The sequence below is a fragment of the Tamandua tetradactyla genome, chromosome 2, assembly GCF_023851605.1.
Source record: "Tamandua tetradactyla isolate mTamTet1 chromosome 2, mTamTet1.pri, whole genome shotgun sequence".
Taxonomy (NCBI): Eukaryota; Metazoa; Chordata; class Mammalia; order Pilosa; family Myrmecophagidae; genus Tamandua; species Tamandua tetradactyla.
The window spans coordinates 212,327,186-212,340,286 of NC_135328.1; the positions used below are offsets into that span (position 1 = coordinate 212,327,186).

The window sequence follows — 13,101 nt, forward strand, 5'->3', positions numbered from 1 at the left end:
AATACCTATCCCATTTCAGTTCACTTCATAAAACTGGGTAAATTTGCGTTTGACCAACCGAACAGATAAGGCTCAAGCTTTCACCCAATTGTGGTTATTTCTTCACATGGAACCTCCTAAACCGTGGGCTCCTTGAGGATGGGGCTGTACCTGATCCATCTTTGTACTCCCATGCCTAGCAAAGCACCTTTCTCCCTGAATGGAGAACAAAGGGAACCCAGGAAATTGTTGGGGGTTAACCAGAAGGGCTCCCTAGAGGAGGCCAAGTTTCCTTGAGGCAAATTTGGAAGATGGTGAGAGCAAACCAAAAAGAGGGTAAGTGTGAAGGCCTAAAGCTGGATGTGATGAGGTCATTGGTAGGGGTGCTGCCTGATTTTGATGGAGTGGAGAAGAACTAGAAATATGGCTAGAGGAGCTTTCCACTTGCATCCCTTTCTCTCCAAAGAACAACCAACTCCACCTCTGGAGGGATGAAGGCCCCACCTACTAGAAAAGGTGATGGGACACTCCAGGTGGGACACTACTGGAAGCTGTTGAGTAACCGGTAGCCTAGTCGAGAAGCATCATTGTACATGGTACTTAGTTAATAACTAATCAATTAACCTTTCCTGAGTGTCTGTTCTGTTCTGGGGTCAATTTCAAGAATCCTCAGAGAAATTCCACTTAGTGGGAAAGGGAGAGCAAATGAGAAAACAAACAAGTTAACTGGATAATGTCAGAAGGTAATAAGTGCTCTCAAGGAGGCAATGGAGAGAGTTCCCTAGCAAGATGGAATCACATCTTTGTAAACCCATCACGGAAATGATAACCACCACTCTCGCCCCATGCTATGGGTTAGATGCAAGTCACATGTCCCACCCACATTCAAGGAAAAGCAGGAGGTGGAGGTCATCTTTGACGTCCTCCCACCACACACAGGAAGACATCACAGGTGTCTAATGAGGGAGATGACATGGTCTGATACACACGTTCAAAAGATCATCTTGGCTTCCCTGAGGAGACTTTCCTTGGAGTCTGAGAGGGCTTTGGGCAAGAGTGGGAAGCAGGAAGACCAGTTAGAGGGCTACTGTAAAATGGTATTGGTTTGGACCTAAGAGGAAATAGTGAGAGGCAGAGAAGTAGAGCTGGCGGGTTTTGCCAGTGGACAGGACGTGGAACAAGTGGAAGATGACTTGAGGGCAGCTCCTGATCTTCCTGAGCTAAGTGCCTCCCAGTTACGAATGTGTGCTCTGAGGTCTCCTCCCCCTGGGGATAGACCATCAGGCAATATCCCACCCTTTTCTGAACCTACTCAAGGTCACATATTTGCTGGGTCACTGGCCCGCTCCAGGAGCACAGTCATGAGCAGGGAGCGGATGTCTCCTTGTGCTGGGCTGAGGAGATGACCATGCCCTCTGTCTCTTTAGTCCACCCAAGCTGAGGAAGCCACTCACCCGTGCCTGTGCCCACAAAGTCAACCAGAGCCAGAGAGGGTAAGGTGTGAGTGTGTGTGCACATGTGTGTGGGTTCCGGAGGAGTGGGGGATGTTCAGGGCAGAGAGTTCCTAAAACTGACCCTAGAATGTTAAGGCATCTCTAACTAATAAATTCCAGAGAGACAAATGCTTAAATTCTTCACCTAAAGAATACCCACCTCCGTGAACTCTTTACCTACAATAGGTGAAAGAAAGGATAGAGGAATAGTTATGTGGCTACCATTTATTGTGTCCCTTCTATGTGTTGGCATCACTAGTATGCACTTGATAACTCAATTTAATCCTCAGAGCAACCCAGGGAAGTAGACATTAATATCCCATTTCAGAGATGGGAAAACTGAGGCTTAGCAAAGTTAAGTAACTTGCCCAAGGTGACCGAGCCAGTGAACAGGAAAGGCGGGACTTGATCCCAGTGGGTTTGACTCCAAATCCAGCTCCCAACCATTACCACCAGCCTGCCTCCCGTTCAGGCTGACTGGAGATCCAGTTCCTGGTTTCAGAGGTGAAACCCGGAGAGGAGAAGGAGCTTTTCCTCTAAAAAGTGGGCCCAGGCCCTCGGGAGAGGAGTGAAAACAGAAGCAGGTTTTCCTGAAGATCTTTGCTGGGAAGGGTTGGGCTCTGACCAGTGCAGGCAGCTGATGGTGCCCCCCTGGTGGTGGTGGCAAAGAGGGGCAGTGGGGTGGGAACACAGAGGAGCTTTAGGTGGCACATTAGGAAGGACAGAGGCATTGCGGTGTGTGTGGAGCGGAGAGCCAGGTCCGTCCGTCTGCCCTAGGCGGAAGGGTAGAGTAGGTCTCCTTCCTTGGGTGTCCTCATGTCTCCTACCCAGGTCAGTCAGGCACTCATTGGAGGTCCACACACCAGTAACCCAAATGACATCCCCAAACACCAGGCACACTCTTATATTTCAAACGGGGTCTTCTCATCTAAATTCAGACTCCTGCATACAACAGACTGGTGTCATCTTGTTTACAATTTAGGGTCTAGGACTTTGGCTAACTTAAGGTGAGTCTTGGTAACCAAAAGGAGAAAGCCTCATTACCAGCCTGCTTTTGCCACAGGGGATTTCCTGGGGACAGTCAGCTGTCCTTGTGGTCCCCAAGGTCAGCTGCCTGGGGAATCAGACGTCGTACGACCTCTTATGACACAAGACAAGGACTGTGTCTGTTGGGGAGCAGAGAGGAGGTTGATGGGTTCTGCTTAGGGCTTTAGGGAAGACTTGACACCAGCTTTTTAAAATCTCAGAATACCTTGGGTATTTGCCCCACCCCTGATTTGGGCATTTCGAAGAGGAATCACCAAGTGTGTTGACTTGGAGGATAAACACAGAAACAGAGGTGACAACTGGAATCTTTGAAGGTCTCACCGTATCACCTGCCATGTTCTCCCTCCAGTCAGAAGAGGCTCCTTTGGTAGGGCTGAGTGAAGCAGCTGGGGAGTCTGCCTGCCTGTGTTCTATTTCCAGTGCCTGTCACTGACTCATGGTGTGACCTTGCAAGGTCAAGTCTATGTTTTCTTGCTGGGGGAAAATCAGAGGTGGCAAAGCTTGCATCTGCCCTGGGGACAGAAGTCCTGGAACGTGGGGGACCTCCCTGTTCCCCACACACCTAAGCCATAGCTAGTCCTGCTGGTATTAATGGAAAAAAAGAAAAATTTGGATCCAAGATTTGGGGGACACGACTCAAGAGATGGGTGATTCCGTAGCAAGACTTATGGCCACTTTTATATGTGGTGCTTTCCTGAACACTTTTCAAATCACATTCATATACATATCCCCGTGTGACCCTCATACCATCTATGGAAGGGAGAGGGAAGGCATTTTCTCCCTAGTTTTAAGGAGAAGTCAAGGTCAGGAGTGGTATTTCTCAACATTTTCATTACCGAGAGCCCCTTTTATTATTTTCCTACATGCAACGCCCTGTTTTGCAATCTCTTATTGGCTAAACATGCTGTAGTTAAATGAAAGGCTCACTTCTGTTTCCTTAATAAAGTCACAGCTGAGTGTCAGCTGAAGTTTCAGCACTAAAGCTACCGCTGAGTTCATTGCCAAGAATTCCAGCCTTTACTATGGAATTAACAATTTTCAGAAACATACAAAGACACCCACATGTGAGACGGAAGCCCAGCCAAACGGGGGTGGGGGTGTCATAAAACAATGATACCAAAGGCTCAAGCCAGTAACAGGTTCCCTTCAGTACTAGAGTCAGCAGCCAAAACGAAGTCTGAGGCTGTGTTTGGAAAAGTGGAGGATGCAACAGATAATTTCAGGGTGCATCTAGAGAGTTGCAAGGGTGGGAGACCAGTTATCCCACCACCTGCCTGCACTGTGTTTCACGCTTTGATAATGTGCTGTTTGTACAGTTTGGGGGCACCTGCACCCACTCTGGGATCCTTGGGACAATCCCCTCCTCCTGTACCTTCCTCTACAGGAGGATGAGACCAGAGAGGGGGACCAAACCCTAAAAGCTGTGGTTGATGCCTTTGGGGACCCTGGAAGAGTGGGGACACAGACAGGGCCCTTGGGAGGTCTGACTTGGTGGCCTTGAGGCTTCAACCTGGGTCTCTGTCCCACCCTAAAGTGTCCATGCAAACATGCATCCTCTGAAGAGCCCCTGGCTCGGTGCCTGGGGCTCAGACTTTTTATCCTGTGGCTCAGAGGCATTGGAAGGCATCGTGGCTGTGTGTACCTTTGGAAAAAGGCCTGGGGCTTAGCTTTGAGGTTTCAGAATCCCAGGCTCTGCCAGTCCCCACCAGGGGCCGGACGGGTGGGGCAGGTTCTCTAGAGACCTGCAGCCCTTCAGCTGTTCCCTGGTTATTTTGGTCCAGTGGGAGCGTGTTAATTCCAGGGTATTTGGACCAAAATAGCCAACAGTAGGGGACAATCTCTTGGTGCCTCTGTTGGGACCCCCTGAGAATGAAGTTTCTAAGAGAGTGGAGAACCAAAGGAAAGGAGCCCGGAGGTAGTGGAGAGGAAATCTGCTCCAATGTCTGAGGCTGAGCTCGACAACTCCTTGTTGTCCTTTCAGCCCTGGGCCTCCTGAGCCACCTATCTTGGGGACTAAAGCTGGGGATTTGGTGGGGGAGGGATGGGAGTTAGAGAAGATATTTTTGGAAATTTGGTTCTTGACTCCCTGATCCTCCTCCAAAGCTGGTGAGATAAAATTACCCTTTTCCATTTTACAGATGCACCTAAGGAGGTCCAGACACGCCTGGCCAAGAGAACGGTGGCTGCTTGGTGGAATCCAGACCTCCTGAACCTGACACTACCGTTTTCTCTGTTCTTTGCCAGGGAGATGCCAGTTCCACTCAGAAGCTCCAGAAGCCCTGGGCCAGCATGGAAAGTGCTGACTGGCCACAGATGGGGCCCTGGCAGCATCTGGCCGGCCTCACTCACCCCTTCCCCCTCACTGAGATAGGTCAAGTGCAGCTGAGGGGAGGGAGGTAGGAAGACCAGCCAACCTCTCATCCCCTGGAGCCCCAACCCGGCCTCGGATCAGCAGCCCCCAGGGCCTCCTGGGATTGCCCCACCACGCAGAGCTAGAGTGACCCAGGTCCCGTGCGGGAGCGCGCCTTGGCACCAGGCCGGCGCGGGGGTGCGGGGCGCACGCCACGGACGCGTGCTACAGAAACCGCTCGGGGGCTGGGTAACTGAACTTAGTCGTCGAGCATCGCCGGCCAAGTCCACGCGACAGTTCTTATTTCCCTGTCTCGGAAATACACTGCCCGGTGGGGCTGCGCTTGGCAACAGCCACTCGGCCACCCCTGCCGCTCCCACATCTCCCCCGGGAATTTCCAGCGGGCTGATTTCCTGTCCGGGTAAATCCCTTCCCCATTCCCTCACCTCTTCCTGCCCAGCTCCCCACCCCCACCCCCATCCGTCCCTGCCGCTTCGGGACTCCCCGGGTCTGTCCGCGCCGCGCTCGGTCGCCCCCGCGCGCCCGGTCGCACGGTCTCCGTGCTCCCCGCGTGGGGCTGCCGGGGCCCCGCAGCGCCGGGAGCCTCCGTAGTTGTCGCCGCGACTCGCCGGGGCCCCTCGGCCATGCGCCCCTGCGCCGCCGCCGCCGCGGCGCTCGGGCTCTGCAGCCTCCTGCTGCTGCTCCGGCCCGGGCACGGGTGCCCCACGGGCTGCGCCTGCACCGACCCGCACACCGTGGACTGCCGCGACCGCGGGCTGCCCAGCGTGCCCGACCCTTTCCCGCTGGACGTGCGCAAGCTGCTGGTGGCCGGCAACCGCATCCAGCAGATCCCCGAGGACTTCTTCATCTTCTATGGCGACCTGGTTTACCTGGACTTCAGAAACAACTCCCTGCGCTCGCTGGAGGAGGGCACGTTCAGCGGCTCCGCCAAGCTCGCCTTCCTGGACCTCAGCTACAACAACCTGACCCAGCTGGGCGCCGGAGCCTTCCGCTCAGCCGGGAGGCTGGTCAAGCTGAGCCTGGCCAACAACAACCTGGCGGGCGTGCACGAGGCCGCCTTCGAGAGCCTGGAGTCGCTGCAGGTGCTGGAGCTCAACGACAACAACCTGCGCAGCCTCAACGTGGCCGCCCTGGCCGCGCTGCCCGCGCTCCGCACCGTGCGCCTGGACGGGAACCCCTGGCTCTGCGACTGCGACTTCGCCCACCTCTTCTCCTGGATCCAGGAGAACGCCTCCAAGCTGCCCAAAGGTGAGCCGGCGCCCGGCGGGGGGCGCGGGGAGGCAGGAGAGGGGAGAGGCCACCGCGGCAGGAGTCAGGAACAGCTCCTCAAACAGGCTTCAACCCGGAGGCTTGAGCCCCGAGCAGCTGTCCTGGATGGCAGCCGTTCCAGGCTGAGCTCTCCCAGATTCCCAGCCTTAACTTTTCCTGGGTCTCTGCTGGAGAGAGGGAGAAGGGAAAGAGAAGAGCCACATCTCCAATTCTCTGGAGTCTTGGGGCCTTGATGCCTTGCTTCTTTCCCTGTTTCTCTAGCAGGTCTCTAACTTTGGAAAGTTAGAGACCTGCTGTCTCTCTGGCCCCACTGATGGTAGATGGTTTCACTGGCATTTGGGTCCTAGGTAGGTGCCCCTGACCGTGTAGGAAACAGCTCAGCACCGTTCTCGTTCTCCTCGCACTGACCCTAGAGAGAGGCAGCCAGTCAGTTCTAACTGCCCTTCAGCAGCCTCCAAACCCAGAGCAGGTGTCTTAGCTTCCGAGCTCCAGTTAACTCTTCTTTCTGAAAGGAGTGAGGAATATTTCTGGAGAGGAGTGATGACAGCCCACTACGAGCCAGTGGTGCAGAAAAGGTTTATCTTTCTGGGGCTTTTCAGCCCAGAGTGAAATAGCTGAACAGAAACGTTGGTGTACCTTTTGCTCCATTCAGCAGGGAAGGGGTTAGAACCGTGACATGGACACCACCTTTTGGCAGACAGGAACACCGGGCGAGGGAGTTGGGGGCCCTTGAAAAATAGCAGGAAGGAAGTAAAGGCGTCTGAGAGGAGCAGATCCCCAGCATCCATAGGGGTGAGCACCAGGTCTGGGGTACATCCTTGCCCTCGGCGAATTCCTGCCTTCCAGTTGGGACCCCTTGGTCCAAGCAGTGACTTCTCAGACCCACCCCCCTTGCCCCTCCACCCAACCTCACCCCCGAGAATTTGGCATCCTGAGAACTTGAACTGTTACCCATAGGGTTAAAAAGTGATGTAAATAAGAGCTCAGGTTTGGCCAATCATTTTTTCCCCGTTTACTGAGAAATCAAAGATGCTGAATTCCTGGGTTCGCTTACTCATTCTCTTCTGTTACTGAGCACGTGCGTCAGGACACTCGCTCCTCAGAGGACCCAGGCCACTGAGCTGGCGCTTGCAGCCCAGGCTACTTTATCACGGGGGCAGTTCCACAGAGATGGACATGCAAGGTGCAGAGTTCCCCAGTTCCAGAGTTCACCTTTGCTCGCCTGCCTGGCTCCCCAGACTCTCCCCACACGGCGATGCTGACCTGGACACAGGACTGTCTGGACTGAGGTCTCCTGGTGGAATGGGGGTGCACCTTGCCTTCGCTTTGGGTGGAGCTGGCATCACTCACCCCCATCATTAGTTGTGTTAGAATAATTGTTTCCTACTGTCATCTGCTTGAGGGTGAGATCTTCAGGAGTCGGCAGCTTTGGGTTTCAGTCCCAGCTCTGCCATGGCTGGCTGTGACCTGGAGCAAGCCACTTCCCCTGTCTGGGCCTCAGTTTCCTCATCTCCAGAGGATGTCAGTTGAACCCCTGACAAATCTACAGAGTCCTGGGATTGGAGTCTGAAGACATGGGTTTGAGACCAGGCTTAACAACTGGGTCAGACACTTAATATTTTTGGAGCTGCGTTTTCCTCATCTGTCAAACTGGGACCCAGTTGGTACAGTGTGAGCCATCTGATGGGGTGGTTGTCAGGGTGGAAAGGACGTGGTGTGGGGGAATAAAGAGCAGCTCAGCTTTAAGAAGTTGTTCCTCCCCATCTGTCATACAGGCAAGAAAAGGCCCCCCAGGTGGGCTGGGGGAAAGGGTGGCCAGCCTCAGAGTAGGGGGTTGTGCCCAGGGTCCTGGGGATGGGCGGGGGCTGGTAGAGGCTTGGTCACTCACTAGGGAGCAGATGGGGGAGGCCAGAGGGTGGCCGGCAGCCTCCTGGCACCTTGGAGGGTGAAGCACTGAAGGGCAGCACCAACCTACTGAAGGCTGCCTAAGCAGTGTCCTGCAAACTGCTGAACGGGGCTGGAGTGGAGGGCAGGGTGGAGGATCTAGCACAAGCCTAGAAGGGGGAGCCCCAAGTTCAGATCTGTGATCCTGGGCGAGTGCCTTGACTCCCCTGGGCCTGCTTCCCTGCCCCTCAGTTCACATCGCACTAACGGTATCCCCTCATGGGTCTGCTGCGAGGTTGAAATGAGATCTAGGTTGGAAAGGGCCCAGCAGGGTGCTTAGCAGAGATGCTCAACAGATGTTCATCTCTCCCTTCTCTCTTCCTCCTGCACTTGGGCAGCTTTTGCTTCCCACGGAGTCACAGGCAACGAGGCTGAGAGCCGGAAAGCTGGCTCTGAGCTGTGGGCTTCAGATCCTGCTCTCACGTCTTACCAGCACTGTGACCTTTCTGCTCCCCAGTTTCCTATCAGTAAAATGCGGGTGGCAACAGAACCCACCTCATCAGGATGCTGGGAGGATTCAAAGGACATTATTTATAAAGTTCAGGGAACAGAGCCTGGCACGTGGTAAGCACTGAACGCGTGTTAGCTGTTCCAACACCTAACTGTGAGAGGAGTTAGGAGGCTGCGAGAGGAGGGAGCCGGGCTGCCGGGATGTCCAGAGACCAAACAGACAAAAAGCCAAACAAGTACCAGTAACATGTCCATGCAATATTTGGGAATATTGGAAATTCAGAGTATTTGTGCACCCTGTATTTTATCTAGCAATCCTCCCTTATGGGTATAGGTCACTTTGTCATCTACAGGTGCTCTGTCTTGAATACAGCTAGGCCTGGCAGTTTCCTTTCTTCATATTTATGGAATAAGAGACAAAAGAGGTGCATCATTATCCTGTTTGAACTCAGAGGCCCAAAGTCGGATCGAGGAGTAAAGACCGAGCTGGGGGCCATCCCAGCCCCCCTGCCATGTTGACCACCACTTCCTGCCAAGGAAAATTGGGCTTCATCAGACCCAAGCCTCTTCTGGGGAGGGAATTCAAAGGAAGCAGCAACAAGATCTCGTCCTCACTGCCCTTCCTGTGCCTCCTGTCCCCTGTCCCCCAGGAAGCACCACGGAGCAGGCTGTCTCCCTCTGACCTTGACTGGCTGTGACAGTTACAAAGATGTGCTTGTGTGCCAGGTGGTTTTCCTGGGCGGCTGCAGCCTGGTGGGGGCACTCGGCCACAGAGCAGCCTGGGGGTAGGGGGGAGAAAACTCCGGCATGGCTGGCCGGTTTCCTTTGCCCAGGCTCCTTTAGGGCCTGAGGGTTCTGGGGCTAAGGACTCAGAAGCAGCAGGGCTGCTGGGACTGAGGCTGCGAGAGGAGGGAGCCGGGCTGCTGGGATGTCCAGAGACCAAAAACCAAACAAGCACCAGTAACATATGTCCATGCAATATTTGGGAATATTGGAAATTCAGAATATTTGTGCATCCTATATTTTATCTAGCAATCCTCCCTTATGGGTATAGGTCACTTTGTCATCTACAGGTGCTTTGTCTTGAATGCAGCTAGGCCTGGCAGTTTCCTTTCTTCATATTTATGGAATAAGAGACAAAAGAGGTGCAAAGAAGCAAAGTGATTAGTACAAGGTCACATAGCGGCTGCCACAGACTCTTTCTGATATGCATTTTCAGCATGGAAAGGAAAGGGTCACCCCTCCACCTCCCTCTCTGATGCTCTTGGGTGACAGCTGGCTACTCACTCCTTCCAGCCAAGATTCGGCACTTGGTCACCTGTGAACAAGTGGGTCTGAGGCTGTTTGGGGAGCTGTGCCACCGAGGGGACACTGGCCATCCCTTTTTAAGTAGGAAAGGCTCCAGATTCAAAGCATGGGACCTTGGAAATCATTCGAGTGAAGAGCGCAGGTAGAGAGGGAGAGAGTGGGGAGGGCCAGGCAGGGACAGGGATGAGGAAGCAGGAATGCGTGCTCTTTGTTTCCTAAAACCTTTTGCTTCTGCTCTCCCACCTTCCCTGTACTGCAGCCAGGCAAGTCAGTGGGGAATAAAACACAGAGGTGGGGGGTATGCTGGTCTTTCTCAAAGCATCCTCTGGGGCTCCTGAGGGCCACCTGTGTGGGAATTCCCCGAGGAGCTGGTATGAAATGCAGACCTGTGGAATAAGTGTGAGGGGGAATGGGGCCTGGGGCTCCGCATTTTAGCAAACTCCCCACCTCCAGGGGCATCCATTGCACATGAGGGCTTGGGTACCTCTGCCAGAGCAGAAAAGCCTTCTCGCTGGATCTATGGAAACCTAAGGTCGGGTTTCAGCTCAGTAACTAACCAGCTTTGTGACCCTATAAAAGTTGCAAGCTCTCTCTGTGCTTCGGATTTTTCTTTTGTAAGCAAAGGAATTTGGTAGAAGGACTTTAAGGCTCTGAAATTCTATGGCTGCAAGAGAAGAAAATATTGTCCTTGTTTTAAAAATTGTGAAATTGAGGCTCAGGAAGGAACCCTGTGCAAGTCAGGAGCCTGCCGTCTGTGCAGTAAGGAAGGGCACGGAGTGCACCTGGCAACCCAGGATTGGCTCCTCCTGGGTTGAGAAACTGAAGCTGGCCAGGCAGAGGGGCTGGCTCTGGGCTGTGCGGGGGAAGTGCGTGGAGCAAGCACGCCTTCCCAATTGACACAACCCACCCCACGCTCAGGGAGCGGATTACAGGAAAGGAACACTCGGGCGGCGGGGTGGGAGGTCAGATTCCCCGAGGGGTTCTCCTGCACCTCCCTCTCTAGCTGGGAGCACATGTGGCACACGGTGAAAGGAAGAAAAGTGAGCTGACTCTTGCTCCTGGCGTCCTTGGCATATAGGGTGCCAGAAGAGAAGGGCTGGGAGGAGGGGTAGACTAAGGCAAAAGTGAATAGGGCCACATACCACATCTTGAGTTTGCTGACTCTGGTCCCTGCTTCCTAGATAAGGTCCACCAAATAGTTCCTGGAGCATCTGAACCTCTGGGGACTTGGGGTCCCTGTGGGGACCTTTCTAGGAAGGGGAATCATAGCACGGTGTTCACCAAATTACATCATAATCTCCACTCCCTGGGCGTTCCCACCATCCCCATTTCTTGTACTTTCTTTTTCTAATGTCCTGTACTATGGTAGGGGACAGTGTTTGAACAGATGAGTGGAAACTTTCTGTCATGCTGATAGAATAAATGGCATTTCAGCCAAAGGGGACAAAAGCAGATGGCTTGGAGATCAAACAGGTCCTTTCCTCCAGATGATTTTATTTCTTTTTCTTCCCTTTAAAAGTAAAAGCAGTTCTTTTTTTCTGATTATAAAAATAACATGCTCACTGTAGACTTAGGAAATGTAGATAAGTATAATAAAGAAAATAAAGACCATTCAGAATCCCATCACTACTAAAGTTTTAGTATGTTTTATTCCCCTGCGCATGTTTTTCCCCCAAACAAATGAATATTATACTATATGTTTTTATTGCTGCTTTTTTTCCTTATTGAGTTGGGAGAGTTTCCTGTCATAGAAGTTCTTTGAATATTTAGCCTTTATTGACCATATAATAGATCATTTTATAGATGTATTAGTTGAACCTGTCTCCTGTCGAAAGAAATGTGGGTCATTTCCTTTTATTTTCTGTATATAAGCAAGGCTGAGCTGACCATCCTTATGCATGTAGGATCTGTGAAGACCTCTGGTTAGTTCTTAGGGGTGGATTCTTTGAAGTTGAAATGCTGGGTCAAAATCTATGTGTTATTTTAAACTTCTGGTCACATATTTGCTAATTGCACTCTGGACAGCTGGCTCCATCAGCAGATAGAGGCTAACTTCTTGCCACAACTTGGCCAGCTTTGTGTTTTATTTTTAAAAAATTTCCAGTTCGGCAAAAAAATGACATTTCATTGTTGCTTTAATTTGTATTATTTGATCAGTGTGCATGAATATATATGTGTTTATACCCAAAAGATAAGAATCCTGTTTCTGAATAGGGTTGACAGCAGAATCACCTGCTATTGCCAGTGATCTGCCCCCACCTCCCCACCCCCTTTTGCAGCTCTCTAGCTCTCTACATGTCATGTGTGCCACCGGCTCATGCCTTTTTAACTGATCTCTTAATTAGAGCTGAGTCATCTGGTATCATCTTTTGCTTTTATGAAGCCCAGGGACAGTTACAACCTCTGCGGGCTGGAGTTCCAGTGGAGAGTCAGCTGGTAAACTGGACTAAGGCAACCTTGCTCTGTCTTGCTTTGCTCCCTGGAATGTCCCTTAGCGTCCTGCCGCCTCTGTCCCTAGCACCTGACCTTTCAGAAAGTGTCACCTTCATCAAGTCAGGGAACTCATGGCCGGTCCACAGGAGCAGTGGACTACCTTCCTTCTTGCCCATCTTGGATGCCCTCGTGCAGTCATGCAGTTGAGGATCTGGTTTGGAGAGGACAGTTTCAGCCTTCACTGAAGTTGACCAGTTACCTGATAACTCAAGGTCACGCCCTTTCACCCCAGGTGTATCCAGATCCTGTTGTCCCAGAATCTCGTGGCCTCCAGGACTTAGTCAGGTCTTATCTGCCTCCAGGCTGACAGTGGCTATCCAGGCACAGTAGGGCCCCCCCAAGGTGAGGGTCATCATGAGGGACATACGGGACCAGGGTGTGTTCACGGCCGCATGAGTCCACGTGTATCCCCGCAGCCAGAGTTCCCTGCTCACAGCCGGGTTTCACTTTCAGTCCTGAGAAACGTTGTGGTTCCTTTAACACCCCCTTGCCCACACCTTTCGCAGGATCCTTCCTGCCCCTCCTTCTTTCCCATCCCTCCCTTCACTTTCTGGTTCCCCTCAACCTTCCGCTCTCCACCCTTTTGGGTCCCCAAGGCTGGGTCAGGAGCCCGTCCTGAGTGATCTTGTGGACTCCTGCATGAGGTTGTCAGTTCACGTGCCTGACTCTTTGAGGACGCAAGTTATGTCTGTTCACCCTTGAGCCCCAGTAGTATGCACAGTATGCAGTGTATTCCAAAACATCCGA

The 13,101-nt window shown here is 52.6% G+C and overlaps 1 protein-coding gene across 1 annotated transcript in view; it reads left to right on the forward strand.

Moving 5' to 3' along the window:
* Positions 1-5,513: 5,513 nt before the first annotated feature.
* LRRC38 (leucine rich repeat containing 38) overlaps positions 5,514-13,101 on the forward strand; it is a 32,515-nt gene continuing 24,927 nt past the window's right edge. The window contains exon 1 of the mRNA XM_077138059.1: positions 5,514-6,138. Within this exon, the coding sequence (XP_076994174.1) occupies positions 5,514-6,138 (625 nt within the window). The remainder of the gene's footprint in view (positions 6,139-13,101) is intronic.